The sequence below is a fragment of the Euprymna scolopes genome, chromosome 22 (assembly GCF_053919585.1).
Source record: "Euprymna scolopes isolate OS-2025 chromosome 22, ASM5391958v1, whole genome shotgun sequence".
NCBI classification, from domain to species: Eukaryota; Metazoa; Mollusca; class Cephalopoda; order Sepiida; family Sepiolidae; genus Euprymna; species Euprymna scolopes.
Window position 1 is genome coordinate 79,871,766 of NC_136503.1, and position 20,149 is coordinate 79,891,914.

Genomic DNA, 20,149 nt, shown 5'->3' on the forward strand with positions numbered 1-20,149 from the left:
TACATGGCAAAACATGAATATAAATATATACATGGCAAAACATGAATATAAATATATACATGGCAAAACATGAATATAAATATATACATGGCAAAACATGCATATAAATATATACATGGCAAAACATGCATATAAATATATACATGGCAAAACATGCATATAAATATATACATGGCAAAACATGCATATAAATATATACATGGCAAAACATGAATATAAATATATACATGGCAAAACATGCATATAAATATATACATGGCAAAACATGAATATAAATATATACATGGCAAAACATGCATATAAATATATACATGGCAAAACATGCATATAAATATATACATGGCAAAACATGCATATAAATATATACATGGCAAAACATGAATATAAATATATACATGGCAAAACATGCATATAAATATATACATGGCAAAACATGCATATAAATATATACATGGCAAAACATGCATATAAATATATACATGGCAAAACATGAATATAAATATATACATGGCAAAACATGAATATAAATATATACATGGCAAAACATGAATATAAATATATACATGGCAAAACATGAATATAAATATATACATGGCAAAACATGAATATAAATATATACATGGCAAAACATGAATATAAATATATACATGGCAAAACATGCATATAAATATATACATGGCAAAACATGCATATAAATATATACATGGCAAAACATGAATATAAATATATACATGGCAAAACATGAATATAAATATATACATGGCAAAACATGAATATAAATATATACATGGCAAAACATGAATATAAATATATACATGGCAAAACATGAATATAAATATATACATGGCAAAACATGCATATAAATATATACATGGCAAAACATGCATATAAATATATACATGGCAAAACATGAATATAAATATATACATGGCAAAACATGAATATAAATATATACATGGCAAAACATGAATATAAATATATACATGGCAAAACATGAATATAAATATATACATGGCAAAACATGCATATAAATATATACATGGCAAAACATGCATATAAATATATACATGGCAAAACATGAATATAAATATATACATGGCAAAACATGAATATAAATATATACATGGCAAAACATGCATATAAATATATACATGGCAAAACATGCATATAAATATATACATGGCAAAACATGAATATAAATATATACATGGCAAAACATGCATATAAATATATACATGGCAAAACATGCATATAAATATATACATGGCAAAACATGAATATAAATATATACATGGCAAAACATGAATATAAATATATACATGGCAAAACATGAATATAAATATATACATGGCAAAACATGAATATAAATATATACATGGCAAAACATGAATATAAATATATACATGGCAAAACATGCATATAAACATATACATGGCAAAACATGCATATAAATATATACATGGCAAAACATGCATATAAATATATACATGGCAAAACATGCATATAAATATATACATGGCAAAACATGCATATAAATATATACATGGCAAAACATGTATATAAATATATACATGGCAAAACATGCATATAAACATATACATGGCAAAACATGTATATAAATATATACATGGCAAAACATGCATATAAATATATACATGGCAAAACATGCATATAAATATATACATGGCAAAACATGAATATAAATATATACATGGCAAAACATGTATATAAATATATACATGGCAAAACATGTATATAAATATATACATGGCAAAACATGCAAAACATGTATATAAATATATACATGGCAAAACATGAATATAAATATATACATGGCAAAACATGCATATAAATATATACATGGCAAAACATGCATATAAATATATACATGGCAAAACATGCAAAACATGTATATAAATATATATACATATCATAAGCAGCGAATAAGATGAACTTGTCATATACTTGACACTGGAATTTATTTTTTAACAGCATATTATCTTTTAGCAACCGTGCTAGTAGCAGCAGTAGTGACAACAATGCACGGTACTCGATTTTGAATCTGTGTTTAGTTTCTAAGCTTGACACCGATTGGTGCAAGCATTCAGCTTCCTTTTTGATTTAACCAATTGGAAGCGATCTCAGAGAAGCTGAGCACTTGATGGAAGTTGATAAAAAAAAATTGCCAGCTGGATTCTCTTTTCCAAAAACCAAAGCGAGCCAACTCATTCCACAGCACTCCTTTCACTCACTAACCTTTTCTCTTAGGGCCCCCCCCCCACCGGCCCGTCTGGGTTCAGGGTTCAACAAGAAGCTCTAAGTTTCAACATGAGTATTACAGCAGCACACATATGGACGTAAAAACATCCTCCCTTCATACATGGATTCTTTTTGTTTTTATAAGCAGCACGTTCTAACCATTTGTCTCCGCCCATACTCACAGACATATTTTTTTACTAACACCCTTTCTCTTTCATGTTACTGAAGATGACTTAATAAAGTTATTTCAAACATCAGAAATTGGCTTCTATTTATTGCTATCTTCGCATACTATCTTTTATGAATCTTTCCCACCTCAACATTCCTTAGGGTCTTAGCTGAGGAAGGGGAGGGCAGTCCACATCATCACAAATTTCCAAAGAGAAATCGTTAGAAATCCACCTCCCAGCAGTTCATTCATATTCCAGACCATTGAAGCTCCTATGGTTTCAAGAGAAGCAAAATGCAAAGCATGACCACCAACAGAAGGGAGGAGATCTTGGCTGAGGGAGGAGAGGTAAATAGAAGATGTTGATTTCTTCATAAACAGTCAGCTATACTTTGTGAAAAGAATTTGTCTATAAACTATAAAAAAATCTTTATGCATTAAAAGATTGAGTTTTCAAAGCTTTTTTACATCCAATAATTTTTGCAATAAAGAGGAGGAAAAAAAAAAAGAAAGTCTCTTTTTGTTGAGGTAGAAAAACGAGTTGTTGCTGTGAATATCTTACAAAAAGGAACCAAAGATTGGAACTCTGGGAAACACCTTCCACGGAAATAACAATAGGAGTTTGGACTCAGCATGTAACGAAGCCACCAACACAGATGCAAATGACCATGCTGTGGTACAAGGGTAATGTCACAGTGGAATCAGAGGAAGAGGAAGAGAAACAAAAAAGCATGTGTCAACATGACAATTGTTTTTGATTAATCACATGGCAGCCTGACAGGAACTTTTAAACAAGATGCAAGATTTGTTTATCCTACAAACTTTTAACAAGATTTTTGGATGACCATAAACAGTGGAACGAATTACAGACATAACAGCTGGTTATACCTATTTACTATGCCTCCCCACGGGACAGAGTTAGACACCAGGGTCGTTTTTTAACGTGGAGAAAAGGTACAAAAATAAAAATTGTCTCAGTCGTGAAGGATTTCTCCTCCACCGAAAGAGAACAAGAAATAGAAGTGCAGCATCTGAAGAACAGATACTACGCTTTGATCTTGTCCCGAAGGCCAACAGCTGGTTATAGCTGCAGACTAAGAAACTGTTAATCGATCCTAGACAGACTTCAAAATAGACTTCGTAGCTCAATGGGGAATGCCTTTTTCTCTTCCCTACAACCTCTTTCCCACAGAAGAGACATTGCGAGCCTGTCTCTGCTTTATCATTATTTTCATGGCAAATGCTCATCTGAGCTTCAATCTATGGTCCCCCCCTTGCCAAACTTTCACGAAAAACACTCGTCTAGCCAAAATTACTATCAATAATTTCCCACACTCTTTATCTGTGCCTAAACCTAAATATAGATTCCATGAACAAAGCTTCTTTCTTAGAACTGCACGCCTGTGGAATTCTCTTCCAATTGCCTGCTTTCCGGTTGATTACAATCTGATTGTAAACAATTTCTTTATGAACCGTCTCCCTAAGTAATCCAATTTGCAACATTCCCACTACTTATGTTTACTACGCTATAATCACATTGACCATTATCCTCGAGAGTATGTAAACAACCAATAATGAATGCCTTTTCTTTCAACTAAAAAAAATCTTTCGACAAATTTCTTTCCATTTGTTTCTTTGTGAGATTTTCATACACAACGCCGAGTATACGTTAATATGTAACTACCATGTTACAAGCATAGCAGATTTCTAAACCTGGAACAGTTTTATTTCGTCATCAGACCAATCACAAAATAGACTCATAAATTAGAGTCAATATCAAGGAGACAGAAAAGCAGAACAAATACACAGAACTGGTCAGAGAGCTGAAACGGATATGGAAAATGAAGAAAGTCAAGATAACACCACTAATAGTAGAAGCACAAGAAACAAACCCAAAAAAACTTTGAAAAAAAAAAAAAAAAAAAGAATGGGAGAAATTGGAATCAGAAGGATGGCTGAGAAGATAGAACAGATAAAAATAATGAAAACGGCTAATATATTAAGAAAACCCCTTGAATGCGAAGACTAATACACCTGAACTACAGGCACAAGTCAGCCATATAGACACTGTTACAGATGTTAATCACGAAGCACCACATAGAATCATGAAAACTTATTAATCATGAAAATTTAAAAGGTATTTATATTCTTCCTGCTCTTCTAGGTCCTTGATGTCAATATCTTCATCAAGCCGTACATTTTCTGTTTGGATCTTCTTCCCAACTTGACCCATTTGTCCAAACCAAACTTCGTTCCAATATCTTTGGAGAAAAAGGTGTGCATGATCTGCAAAAATAAGCATCTGTACTGACATCATTTTTTTTTCTTTTAATTTTCTTATTTTGTTCCAGCAGGGCCTGAGGCATCCTACTGGATGTCAGACATTCACCTGCTATCTCATACATTCCAACTGAGACATCATTTTAAGATTCTAACTGCTGAATCTCTCTTGCACTTGGTTCACCGGGTATATCTGCCAAGTAGTTTTCGAAATTCTTTTTCGTGAGTCTGGTTGCTTCTATAATTACTGGAATTATAGAGATCTTCCTAAGATTCCGGTTTCTTTTCATGTTGTACATAAAACCTTGCCATTTCGTTATGTATTTTCCCTCTGAAGTCTGTTTAAGCCAACATCATTGAGGACATTAACTTCTACTAAGGTTGCTTCTTTCTCTTTCTTGTCTCACATTACTATGTCAGGTTTAATAGCTTCGTTTTCTAATTGTAAGAATTGCATAGTCACAGTTGATGGTGTATGACTTATTTCCATCGTCACTTTTTTTTTTTTCATTTTACTTCAAAGTTCTCAGATATCAAGGGGACTCCCTTCCTCGAGCTAACACGATCTCTATATAAAATGCATAAATCTTTAAATATTCCATTAAAGTTCTTTTTTTACCTTTTAAATGTTGAGTTAGTAAAGAACTTGAGAACATTATTTCCCTCTCTCTAATTGACCATTTGAATATGTTATCGTATCTATTACTTGTGGTCTCTTTGTCTTACTGAATTTCAAGACAACAATTCATCTATTCTGGTGGAGTATCAATCTTCATGCTGTTACTTTGAGGTAACATCACTTGGAAAAAGTAAACCATTCCTTGCAAATACTAGTGTAGATTAGCCATACTGAGGAGACCTTTTTTGGGCTGCAAATACCATGTGATTTTGAATATTTAGTCAGGGTTTACTTCTAAGGAAAAGTATCCTCAGGCCAGGTTGTTCTGACAAACCGCTGTACAGAGAGACCTTAAACACTCGAGGATAGTGTCTAGTAGTCATTCAAGTTCTCTCCAGTGTCTCATAGGCATTCAATAAGCATTAATGGATCAAAATATGTCTCGTTAAAAGTAGTATTCCTACGGTAGTTCTACTAGTATCCCAAATTACTACAATGCTATACCATTGATTACTGTACATGCAATAACCTTTATCCTTGAGTGGCTTCTGGGCCTTGACAAGTGATGACCCCCCCCCATGTAAAAACAAAAAAAAAAAAGAGTATAGACAGAAGATGACCAGTCTCCTTACCCAACATTTTTTGTGGTGTTGCACTTAATTTGTGAAGAAAACTTATGTTTTCTGCAAGACAAAAAATGCTGCCTCGATTTTCTGCCGGGGAAACTTAGTACTCTTATTACTTAATCCCGCATCCACTTTGCTTATATTTAGAATTCCTAATAAAAGGGACACTCATTTTTTTTTCATACTAGATATGCCAAAATAATCAAAATACAAATCTTTTGTCAATACATTACAATAAAGTTAGCTTTGCGAACTAATATTTGCGATAAACATTTTCAGAAAAACGGTGAAGAATGTAAACATCTGCAACAGATGTTGTAGAGGTTGAAAAATGAATCTAATCACATCATTCATTGCCAAGACCACTTCTGGCATACTCACACGTGCACAGGTGGAAACTATGTTACAACACAAAACTTGAAATTTATAAAAAGACTAGCAGGGCTATTTGGTGTTGCCTGGGGTGGGGGTCATAAAATAAAAAAATAAAAGCGAAAATGTATGTATGTATGTATGTATGTGTGTTCGCTTTTTCTGTGTGTCTACAAAAGGCTTCTTTCAGAAAGCGGTCGGTCGCTTCACAACTTTTTAAAACTTTTTATATCACATATAAATCGTAATATCTCAAAGTTAACAACGAAGCTCACCTGTCTATTTAATTTGCTCGATTTCGGGAAGATAAATATTCAACATTTGTCGCTCGCCGCATGTGGGTTAGTCTTTTTCCTATAACATCTTGGGGGGAAAAAAAAGCGTTCAGCAGTAAATGAAGGTACTATCCCGCAGTCAAACTTGACCTCATTAACTCATTAAAACGGGCACCTGCCAAATTCAAGTAATTAAATAAATTTAAACGTGTTTCTGTTAGCATCTCGCGGTGGGGCAATGGTTAACGTCGCACCTTTTTTTCACACTTTAATTTACAACTTTGTCTCAATGGTTTGGGTTTGATCCTCATACTTACTTTTTTTTTAACCCCCACCCCCACCCCCCAGAGTTTCCACACACACCTAGAAACACCCGGGCAACGCTGGGTACCCCTCGATAGTGTATAAAAAAAATAAAAAAGATTGAAAAAAAAAAAAAAAAGTGTAGAATTTTTTTTTAAAAAACTTATCCCCTCCCTCCATTTTACTCTGCAATCACGTTACATTTTGACTCCTCTCGACTTGCTATTTCTTTTTATTCATTGTAGTATTGTTTGTTTTGTTGTTTTTTTATTAAACAGTAATTGAATACTTTTGATTTCATTCATTAACAATAAATAAACAAAAATCATTTAATTCAAAGCCTTCTCTTCAGAATCAAAATACTATAAATAATATCTATACTATGTACTAGCAAACTAGTATCCTGGCATTGCCTGGGAAAGTAACTCAAGAAATTCCTGGCTCCCAACCTTGAACAATTGAATTATTTGCTGCTTATCATTCAATAGGAACACAAACCTCACAAGATTAATATAAAACAGCAACCAGAAAAGTAAGAAATAAACTTTAGTATTAAATTTATAAGTTGCATTACCTTTTTGCATAATTGGCTTTAAAAAAATTGCTTTCTAGTTAGTAATAGTTTTAGAATAAATAAGACTGCAAGGTGTAAGGTAGTGGTAATGACAGTATATCTGAGTGTGAGAGTGAAAATACCTCCGACTTCCTGTATGGATGCCTATGTTAGGAGAAGCTGGAAAAAATGTAAAGATTGTATGTGAGCGTTTCAAAAAGCTGATAGCAACAGAAGATACCAAGATGATGAAGCGATGCAAAGTTGTATATGAAAAAAAATAAAAATAAATAAAAAATAAATAAAACAGACAACTGAAGGTTGCATTTAAATTACAATTCTTCACATATCTATTTTTCAAAAGATCTTTCACATATAAATCAGTAAATATGGATTAACTGTTAAATATAACTGGGGTGGTGTTATGCCTTTGATAATTTTGAGAGCAAACCTCTTCTTCAAAAAAAAAAAAAATAAATAAAAAACAAATGTGCCATAAAAATGGAACAAGAAATACAATCCAAGATAGTTGTCACACAGATGAATAACAGCGAGTCGTGAATTTGTTTTAAAGTTATTTATGTATTCTTTTGTTTTATATATTTATTAATATTTTGTTAATTTAATTATTAATTTGTTACTAATATTATTATCCCGATTTTTAAAAATATTTATTGTTTTAATATGGAAATGTGTGCAAATATATATGCAATCCAAATTATTGAAAACAAATGAAAGGAACACATCTTTTCTGATAGCATGTGTCAATAATTTGTGTGAATGGCTACCGGTACAGATTTGTATCTGTAACAGCTGGTATTAACAGAGGTTTCATTAATTCAATGAAATAAGGGAAAACTTCACTTTATATATCTACTAGCAGGGGGGGGGTACCCGGCGTTGCCCCGGTGTTTGGAGGTGTGTGTGGTTTTGGGTAAATCAAACTAAACTAAAATAAAAAAAAAAGTTTTGGTAGGTGAGTATGAGGATCGAACCTGAACCCTTGAGGCTAAGTTGGAAATTAAAGTGTGTAAAAAAAACATGCGACGCGACATACAACGGAAACACGTTTGAATTTATTTAACTACACGTGGCCGCAATAAAAGTTCATTCTGCTGCTTCTATTTGACCTAATTAATGAGGTCAAATAGAAGTCACGCAGTTCACTTTTGCTGCGGGGCAGCATTTGGGTTTGTTTACCCAAATTTGACTGGATTTTTTTGGAAACCAGCTCCCCATTGTCCAGATTGAATAGCAATTGTCTGAGTTTGGCCCCACATTGATCAAAGCTGATTGCTTCTGGACGTTTCCCGGCGCGATGCCGAGAACTGTGTTAGCCTTTGAATTAGTTTCGCTTTTTATACGAAAAAGCTGAACGAACACAAGACGGGCTGAAATAGCAATAATTTTGTAACAATCGACTTAAATAAATGTAAAGGCGACCTGCATTCCCAAATCGTAGATATTATTATATAGGGGGTATATAAACAGTTCTAAGTATTAGTAACCCCCCCCACCCCCACCTGGAGCGTGTGCGAAAGAAGCCTTTGCGAGACATACACGAAATGGTCACACACATTTTGCCTTTTATATATATAGATTATATATATAAAAGTGAACATGTGTGTGTGTGTGTGTACATTTTCCTATGCAATAACTGTCAATTTTCAGTCTATAGACTAAAAATTAGATATGCAGGGTAATGAGATTTGGGAAAATCTTTGTAAGCCATTTTCGGCCAGAAATTTGGCTGTTAAGGGGTCAAAGTTCAACGATTTGACCTTTGAGAACTCTACCAAACTCCTCCGCCAATTTTGGGTCTAAACACTTGAAATTTTAGATATAGATTCCTTGGACATGGATCTAACTTAATAACTTTATTTGAACCCAAAACAATAAATTTTAAGGGGTCATAATAGGGGTCAAAGTTAAAAAAATTGACCACTTTTTTTCTTTTTTTGCTCAACATACACCTCCAAACACCCGGGCAACACCGGGCTGAAATGCTAGTAAAAAATATAAACTATAAATAGAAGAAAATTTATGTTCTTGAATTTTTGAGATAAGGATTGGTTATTTGCATTATTTAGATTCTTCGGACTAGTAATCTCATCTTCTGTCATTTTCACAACATTTTGGTCAATGTAACTTCCAACCTTCATCAAGAGTATCTTACCGAACTCAGGAATGTTTCTGTCAAACGTGAAAATTTGGACTGAATTTTAAATGGAAGCCTTTATTTACTTTACTGGGGTAGCATGTTCTCGTTCTGTCAGCCATGTCTGGATAGAAGTTCTAAGTAATTCACAATTTTATTTTTCGGTTGCACATGCTGAAAATTGAACTTTCAACCTTCAAGAGAAGGTCGTTTTTACAATTGATTTTTCCATATACTCTAACCACTGCGCTATGGGTCCGAACAGTGGTTACATCAAACAAAAAAGTGTAAAAATGACACTCAAGATGAGATCAGTAGTCCAAAGAATCCAAATAAGAAAATTTCTTTGGTTGGATCCGACCTTTAAAATTTTAATGAGCGGGCACGTTTGGCCTACCGATTTCAAAGCTCTGTTGGTAACTTAGTTTGATTTAGTTTGTTTTATAGCATATCAACAATCTATTGATCATTTAATCTATATAAATAAAATAATAAATGTATGTATGTGTGTATGTGAAAATATTTAACCAATAAACTCTTAAACTACTGATCACATAACACTGAAATTAACAGGAAATAGTAATCATACACCAAAGATGGTTTATAATGAGTAAAATCTTTGTTTGGATGAATGAATAACGCATACAGAAATGTCGGCAAGTTAAAAAGCAAAATGTTCATTTCAACTTGCCAACATATTTCTGTTACTTTTGGTCATGTGCAAATTCATTCATAGCTTGAAGTGGTTTGATTTTAAATCTTTTAATCTTTCCATTGATTGCTCAAAAAACTTACTTAGAACTTCTATTCAGCTGGGGGTGCGTTTTGGTTTTGATTCTTGCTGATGGCACACTAAAGAAAATTTTTTTTTTTTTAATTTTTGAAATCAGTACTATCTATCAGGTTGACAAGAAAGTTCTTTTTTTAACTTTTCAATCTGACATGAAAGGTTTCCCCAACATTGAAAGCTAATTGCCTTTCTGGACGTCTTGGTACGAAAGGCCACTGACAGCTTTGCTTTGAGTTTTGCTTTATTTATACAAAAAAGATGAACAAACACGCGAAAGGATGGAAAAGAGGGAATTTTATAAAAGTCGATTAAAATAAATGTAGAGACAACGTCCGTTTGCAAATGGTAGATATTATAATCTAGGAAGAATATAAACAGTTTGCAAATGGTAGATATTATAATCTAGGAAGAATATAAAAAGTTCTCCAAAATAATAACCCTCTCGAGAACTCCCCCGAAAAAAGCCTTTCTTGGACAAACAAAAATGTGCGTGGCCACTTGCCTTTTATATATATATATATATATATATATATATAGAGAGAGAGAGAGAGAGAGAAAGAGAGAGAGAGAGAGAGAGAGAGAGAGAGAGAGAGACTAGCGGGGAGTGCCCGGCGTTGCCCAGGTGTTTGTTGGTGTGTGTGTAGGAAAAAAAAAGTGAAGAAGAAAAAGAATGTAAAAAAAAAAAAAAAAAGAAAAGTTAGTATGCATGTAGGCTCGAACCCAAAGCCTTGAGGCAGAAAAGAAAGTGAAAGAAACATGATATCTTACCACAACGCTAAGAGGGCAGAAGAAGTGAGAACGGTGTAAATTAAACGATTAAAAAGTAAATGAGTTCACACAAGTACGTAAATTTAACAAGGTCAAACATCACACCATAGGGGAATGAAATCACGCACTTAACTTTGGCTTCAAGCCAGTTAAGCTTGTTTCCTCACGATTTTGGGGAAAACCAGCTCCCTACAAAAAGGGGAGTGTCCAAATGAATAGCAATTGTTTGATATGAAGGGTTTTCTCGACATTGATCAAAGCTTATTGCTTTTCTGGATATCCGTGGCAAGAGTGCCAGCGAATCGTATTTTCTTTGATTACTTTCGCTTTATACGAAAAACACAAACAAACACGTGAGAAGACAGAATAGCGGGAATTTTATAAAATAAAAGTTGCTCAAATAAAAGATAGACACGACGTCCGTTCGCAAATCGTAGATATTATAATCAAGGGAGTATATAAAAAGTTCTAAGAAACGGTAGCCCCCCCCCTGAAAAATACATTTTTGCTTTTATATTATAGAAGATGAAAGATTAAAAAGAAAAAAAAAATGGGGAAGATGCAAAGATGTTAAAATGGCGACAATATATGCAGAATGAAGTTAAATGATATTCATTATTGACTTTTAGTCACTGAGATTCATCACAGCAGAAATGTGCTGGTTTACAAACTCGATTCATACAAAAGATAATTACATGATATCTACCCGGCGTTGTCCGGAATGCAGTGAAATTATTTTAGTTTAGCTTTGTAACACAAAAGAAGGTATCTCATTTGCGACACAATTTTCTACCTGCATAAGAGCCAAATATGTCCTAAAATGAAGTACGGTTGCCACATTTGGGCGGGGGGGGAGAACTGCTCACTGAACTGTGAGCTTACATGACATCAGAAAAGATCTGACCCTTGAACAAGGGAAAAGTGATGTTAAAGGAATCGAAATAAGGATCTAAGCCAAGCACAACAAGATGCAAACAACATAAATATTTTTATATTAAGATGTTTTCTCTGATGATCATCTTTTTTATCCCTGATAGCATGATGCTACTAAGAAAAACAAGAAAACCTGTAGAAGATCCAAATACATCCTAAAATGGAGTACTGGTCACATAAAACTGACTACAATATGGTTGTCTTCAAGTCCAACGTAAACAAATTCTTGTTGAGCTGTTCCCCTTAAGTAATCCAATTTACCAAATTTCCACTACTAACGATTACTATGATATTGTCCTTTTGACCACTGTACACTCATTAACCCTTATCCTCGAGTGGCCTCCGGGCCTTCATAAGTGGTGACCCTTTATTGAAAAAAAAAAAAAAAAAGAAGACCTGTGGCTTTCTAAACTTACATTTTGAATTCATACTTAAACAACGCTTTTATCAAAGAAAAAACATATCTTCATGCAACGTTTCACGTGCGACCATGCATATCTCCTGGCTTGGACATAAACAAAAAAAAAAAAGCACGGTTGATTTACCACACGGGTTTTGTTCTTCTTATTGACATAATGCCATGAGGGATAAAAAAGATTAAAAACAAAAAATTGTCTATCCTCACAAAGACGTGATTATGTTGAAAAGTTTGATTTATAAACAAATAAATGTTTATTTTTCTTTTTTTAAATCTGCATTGAACTGGCTTACTAAACTTACATTGTGAATTTATAAATACTTAAAAAAATTTTTTTTTCATTAATAAACCAAGTTACAAAACTATTAGCAAAAGATAAAGGCTACAAAGCTAATTAGGGAATGCATAAAACTTAGAAATATCACAAAAGTTAGACAATACAAAACTCTGAAAATGTGACCGTGATACGTGTTCATTCACACAAATCTGAGGCAGCATGTTCAGGACTGCAGAACACAATGCAAAAAGATATCAGCGGTACATCTCTGAGCAAACATTGGTGTGATTATGCAGAGGGTCTAATATGAATGTATATCGTCACAGGTTTCGTTACGCCCTAAGATGGAGTACTATTGCCATATCTGGGGAGGAGCTGCTAAGAGTACCCTTTCCTGTCTTGACAGCGTTCAAACCCAGTTTCAAAACCTAGTAGGCAATCTCCTCCTCTCCTTGAAACCTGTTTCATACAGAAGAAATGTTGCAAGTCTATCCCTACTCTATCATTATTTTCATGGCAAGTGCTCGACTGAGCTTCAATCAATGCTCCTTCCCACAAAACATTCACAACAAGCACTCGTCTAGCTACAACTGTTAACAAATTTTCTCACGTGTGCCTAAATCTAAACACGAATTGATAAAGACTTTTTTTTTTTCCTAAAATTTCCTGCCTGTGGAACTGTTCCGCATGCCTGCTTTCCAGCTTACTACAACATGATCATTTTCAAATCCAATGTAAACAAGTTCTTGTTTAGCTGCCCCCTTCTAATTCTAGCCAATTTTAACCACTAATGATAACTACGCTGTTATCTCATTGACCACCTTACACTCATTAACCCTTATTCTTAAGTAGCCTTCAGACCTTGATAAGTGATGACTTCCTTGTAAAAAAAAATATAAAAAAAACTTGATCAGCCACATTACAATTGTGAAAGCTTTCTACTGTTCTTCAAGCTGACTACAAAGAAACAGAATAGCAAAACATTGTTGCTAACATCAATTGATTGTGATGCTGCCTGATTGATTACTTACCAACCAATCTATATAAAACAGTAAGAATGTGTGTGTGTGTGTGTGTGTGTGAATATTTAATTGTTAAACTCGTAAACTACTGGTCACATAAAACAAATTAACAGGAAATAGTAATCATACACCAAAGATAGTTCATAATGAGTAAAACTTTTGTTTGGATGGATGAATAACGTGTACAAACATATATCGGCAAGTTGAAATGCAAACTGTTCATTTCAACTTGCTGACATATTTTTATCACATGCGCAGCAAATTTCATTCTTAGCTTGAAGTGGTTTGATTTTAAATCTTTCTCGTCTATTTTGCGATAGCTCAAATGATAGGGAGCAAGGCTGGAGCGCTAAATATTTTGGTTTCGATTCTAGCTGATAGCACCCAAGTCTTTTTTTTTTTTTTTGTAACTTTTGAAATCAGTACTAAAAATATATAATATTTAATAAAAAAAAATTAGCTCTGTAATAATAGATACGAAATCTGCATGAATGAAAATATATTTAAACGTATTTTAAGGCCGGGCACCCCCACCCCATTGCTAGTATACAAATGAAACTTATGACGAACTGTCTGACAAAGTAATTTTTAGAACGAAAATTTCAAAGTATAGAATCCTGTAATATAACATTACATATTTTATTTATATACACAGTGCATTATGTTGAGTTGTAATTGCAATATAATTTTTACATCTAAAATATGATAGATTGATGTTTTTCTTCTGTTTACAAAATAAACAAAAAAATTATTGTAAAATCCGAAAATATTTAAAGCATAAAAAAGGTTTTGAATTAAAAGAAACTCACGCCAGTTTGCATTTCTTAAATATTCTAAGCAGACGTTCTTTTCCGATTTCAAATGGTTTGAGTCACTCAAGGCAAAATCCTGATTGCGATTGGTGGCGGACATAAAAAGCATTGTCGTTTTAGTTCTATGATAGACACACCAAAACAACATGGTGGCAAAGTCGTAGCTTTACTTTGCTAAACTTCCGGCAATTAAAGGTGGTTTTAAGAGAGTGTTTGGAAGGGAGGGGCTTACCACTTGGACTTAGAGTTAATAGTATGGTAATATTTTTTTTACTACCTTTTCAGTACAAAGTAAGGCTTTACATGATCGGTTAATTTGGATTTAATATGACAGCAAACTACACGAACATCAAAAAAAATTTTCAATCCAACCCCCACCTCATAAAAAAAATAAAATAAAACTTAGTTTTAGCACATTAAAAATATGCAAGTCGGTAGATAATTAAATTTTACTGCATTTGGTACAAGTTATTTGGTATTTATGATTTCTTAACTGCTAACTATGTTCCAACTTTACCAAAATTCTTTAAAAAAAAATCCGTGTGTACATGGTGCAAAAGATGGCAGGTTAATTTTAATGCATCCAAAACCAATTTTCTATCTTTTCACCACCAATGCTCTGATCCCCAGTTTACTACAATTGATATGAATGGCTCTCGTCTCAAAGACGTACCCTGCTTTAACGAGCGTGTAGGACTGACCTTCACTCCTGCCCTGAAATGGAAGACTAACATCAAATCTGTTGCCAGGGTCGCTGGGAAAATGGTTGCATCATTCTACCGCTCCAGAAGATATCTCACTCCTGATGCACTCCTCTATCTGTATTAGAGCCAAATAGGCCCTACAATGGAGTAATGTTGCCACAACTGGGAAGGAGCTGCTTGGAGCATCTTATCTTTACAGAGTTCAAAACCGGCTTTAAAATCTAGCAGGTGATGCCCTTTTCTCCTTCCTTGGACCTCTTTCCTACTGAAGAAACATTGCGAGCCTGTCTCTGTGCTTCATGGCAAGTGCTCATCTGAGCTTCAATCTATGGTCCCACTCTGTCAAACTTCCACAAAAAGCACTCGTCTAGCTACGACCACTACGAACAATTTCCCCTACTCTCTATTAGCGCCTAAATCTAAGCACAAATTCCATGAACAAAGCTTCTTTCCTAGAACTGCTCGCCTGTGGAACACTGTTCTGCTGGCCTGCTTCCCAGCTGACTATAACATGGCCATCTTCAAGTCAAATGTAAACAAGTTCTTGATGTCCCGTCCCCTAAAATAAACAAATTCTACCCAATTTCCACCACTTGTCTCAGTGACCACCTTACACTCATTAGCCCTCATCCTCGAGTGGACTCTGGGTCTTGATATGCGATAAATCCCATGTAAAAAACAGAATTACATCCAATAATTTTATAAAACAATATGAGTTAAAAAAACAAAAAATTTAGTTATAGTCTTAAAATTTTAGTTCATAACCGAACGTCAACGTAATAATTAAATTTAACTTTCAAAATCCTATTTCAAATAGTAATTTTATAACAGGGGCAGGGGCCCTCCCCTCATAAAGATTCAAATTGAAATGTACAGAATAGACTGGAAATGGTCAACCGTAGCCGAACAGTCAATTAGTACGGAGAGTATACGAAACAACCTTTTTCACCCCCCCCCCCGCCATCCATAAATTAAGGTTAGGGTTAATTACCCCCCCCCCCTCCGTCCATCTTAAGAATAGATCTTAATAATTTTCTTATACAGAATACTAACCGCGTTATCGCCGACATATCCCGGGCAGGTAAAACACCGGAATCTGCCGAACGAAAACTTCGTGTTTTTTTTGTTGTTGTTTATTATTATTTGTTAATGTTTGTTTACCAAAAATGATAGCCAATGTTTAAAACACAAACAAACCGTTAAAAATTAAGGAAAAATATAAAATTACAATCGAAAACATGGTAATTTTAATGAAAAAAAAAAGTACTTGTGTAGTTTAGAGACCGTGCTGAAATAACATTATTTTGAAAGCCTTTCTTAACATGAGAGGAAGCTAAGTTAACTAACAATTTAGTAAACAAAAGATACTATAAAAATTTAATTTAACTTGAAAATCCTGGGGGAAAAGCACAGTCTGCAGAAGCATTGAAAAATGAAAGTAAAAACCTTTAGTTGCAAGTCGTTCAACCTAATCAAAAAAGCAAAAAAAAAAAAAAAAAAAAAAAAAAAAACAGAAAAATAATTATTGGTTAATGGTTCACATGCCGTTTTGGTTCGTAACCGGTATACGTCATAATTATTTTTCTGTTTTTTTTTTTTTTTTTAATCGTTAAAAATCATTTTAAACGACTCGATCAATTTATGTGATTTGGTTCAGTGAACCAATGGTTCACTGTTCTGTACTTTCACCTAACAATCTAATAAACAAAAGATACCATAAAAATTAAACTGAACTTGAAAACCCGATCTAAAAAGCAAAAACAGCACGCACGGTTTGTATTCTGCATAAATATCGAAATCAATCAAGTCCCTTGGATCTAAACCCCCCCCCCATTATAACCTGACCTTGTGTCAAACTTCGTTGTAGTTAAAAGTGGGTGTGGGGTAGCTAGATCGGTGCTTTTTCAAGTTAAATTAAAGCTTTACGATATCTTTTTTTAATTATTAAATTGTTAGGTGGAAGGGTTATAGTAAGTGCAGAGAGTGATCCGCGCTATTTTTAAATCGTATTTCTAAGTTTAATTAAAGTTTTATGATATGTTTTTTTCATTCAATTGTAAGGTTGAAGTATAGAATAGGTACAAAACACCCCCTCCCATGTTAAGAATGGCTTTTTAAATAATAACGTTATGATTTTAGCATGGCTCACTCTCTGCAGTCACAGCACTAGTACCGGTGAAAGTAAAGAATAGTTACAAAACACCCTCCTCTCCCATGTTAAGAACGGCTTTCTAAATAATAAAGTTATTATTTCAGCACGGTCCAATAAGTGCGTAAGTACAGCTAGATCTACTTACCGATTGCTCCTCCGTATGTTTTCACGCGAAAATCTTCCAATGTTTTTGGATATGCGTCAAACTGTCGAAGCCGGTTGATCATAAGGTCCCTATTTTTCATGATGCTTGTGCTTGCGTTACGTCGACTTTACTCGAATATGTTTTTAGATCAATTATAGATATATCGATAATATATATATATATTTTAATTATTTATGTTCAACAAATGAGTAGGACGTGCGTGCGAGATCTGTTCACGCTCCGTCAGCAGGAAGTTGTCTATAAATAAAGGCCGACATAAGTTAATGGGCTTTCTTCCGTGAGAAACACCTGGGAGAAAATAGGATTGCTGCGTATTTTATCACTCCCGGAAAGAAAAAAGTAAATACACCAAGTGAACAGTTGAGCAATAAGTCAGTAAATAGTGAAGCCGTCCATGAAATATCCTTCCTCGCAGATATAAATCTGTGGGCGATGAAGGGGCCAGTAAAGGAGAAAAAAAAAAATAGTTTGGCGATATTTCGGAGGCGTGCGGTTTCTGCTAAGAAAACACAAAGAGTTCAACTAACAAGGGACGTAACTCTAAAAAAAAAAAATCTGGAAAAACAAATGCCGCGTTTATATATTATATGCACATGCACGCAACATACGTTCAAGAAATAAGGGGGCGTGATTTAAATTTAATAATAAATAAATAGAGGTAATTGTGTATTTTAGGGTAGCAACACAATTTTTGCTTCTTATCCAGAGTTCACCCTAATTTTTTAAAAATACAGAAAATCTTTGCGATTTACCAGTGCCATATCATATTCCAAATATTACGTAAATTAATCAAGTAGTTTTTCCAATCCTGATAGTTGCTAGTCTAGCCGCACAGAAAAACTGTGATACCGCGAAACAGTCTGTCTTTGGATGACTATAAATGCTCCCTATATTGGGTTGAGCATATTGGTGAGTGAAATAACACTGCTACTAGCATATAATGCAATGCTTTTTGTGTAAACAAATAGAGCTTAGGCGTTTGATCATTATAATTTCATATACACATCTTAGCAACCGCCAAATAGTGTAACAATTAGAAGCACCTAAGCAGTCGAGTTTCGATCCTGGCTTGGGGTAGTTGCTGCACTGAAGAACTTTAATACAGTGAAACAGTCTTTCTGCGGATGACTATATATCGTTAGTAAACTATATATATTCTGAAAGTGCGAATCATTTGTTATTGAGCCTAAATAAATCTGGCAATTTAAAAAAAAAAATAACTTATTGAATGTATCTATTATAAGTTTTGCCATAAAAACTTGTATACATACTTTTACTATCAAAACTTATGCAAATTAATAAACCTTATATCTTATATGGTATATGCACAATCAGTTTATAAATTAGATAGTAAGTCAATTTTGGAGGTTGAACTAACTTGAAATGAGACTCTTTTGTTTTACTATTAATCCAAGAAATGACCCCAACTTTTGCAGATATATATATATATATATATATATATATATATATATATATATATATATACATATATATATATATATATATACATATATATATATATATATATATATATATACATATATATATATATATATATATATACATATATATATATATACATATATATATATATATATATATATATATATATATATATATAATATAAAGCTATATGTGTGTGTGTGTGTGTGTGTGTGTGGTCTGGTCACGAATAGGCTCCTATATGGTTCACTATTTTAAAAAACTGATTACATATAATGATAGAAGATGTATAGAGACACAGGAATGGGTATGTTTGATCTGGCAGAATGGTGGTTCATTAAAATTGTAGGGTTTGCGTTCGCGCCTGGTCCACAAAGTATGGAAATAAAAAATTTAAAAATTAAAAAAAATCGTTTACAAGTGTTTTTGATATAGATGTACATAATAATACTTTGATAAGTATGTTTTAACTTAAATAAGGATGGTATAATAAAATTGTGGGGTTTGCGTTCGTGCCTAGCCTCCATAGAATGGAAATATGTCACAAAGTTTAACAAGGTTTTTAATATAGATCCACAGAATATTGTGATAAGTGTTTCAGTGTGAACAGGTATGGTATAATAAATTATGGGGTTTATCTATTTTATTTTTACTTTCATCATATTTTGCTTTGGTTTTGATACCCCAAAATTCGGAGCTATCTCTTTACAACCCTTCCTTTTCATAGCCTATCATACTTTCATAAATCAGAGTCAATTTTCTGTAGGTTGTTATTGAACCAAGTCAACGATGGGTACTTTTGCTAGTATATATATATATATATATATATATATATATATATATATATATATATATATATATATATATATATATATATATATATATATTCAAGCACATCTGATTGAACACGACAAAGTTATTCTTTTTTTCAATTTTTCTGGATATCTTTTTGATTCACTGAATGGTCTTTTTTATTTCAGTCGGCATGTTGTATAAAATGCCGCCCAAAAGTTGTTGTTCCGCCATACCATCAGCCATCTATTTAAACTC

The 20,149-nt window shown here is 33.3% G+C and overlaps 1 protein-coding gene across 4 annotated transcripts in view; it reads right to left on the bottom strand.

Annotated features, from left to right (window-relative positions):
• The window catches only part of LOC145243489 (endoplasmic reticulum-Golgi intermediate compartment protein 3-like), a 113,479-nt gene extending 95,299 nt beyond the window's left edge, over nt 1-18,180 (bottom strand). For 3 of the 4 annotated variants that reach the window (XM_080106433.1, XM_080106432.1, XM_080106431.1), the window contains exon 1: nt 17,636-17,884. In XM_080106433.1, coding sequence (XP_079962559.1) covers nt 17,636-17,735 — 100 coding nt within the window. In that variant the 5' untranslated portion in view covers nt 17,736-17,884. Of the gene's footprint in view, nt 1-17,635 lie in introns of all 4 variants that reach the window. The other variant, XM_080106434.1, reaches the window with a different exon arrangement.
• Between the last annotated feature and the right edge of the window lie 1,969 nt (nt 18,181-20,149).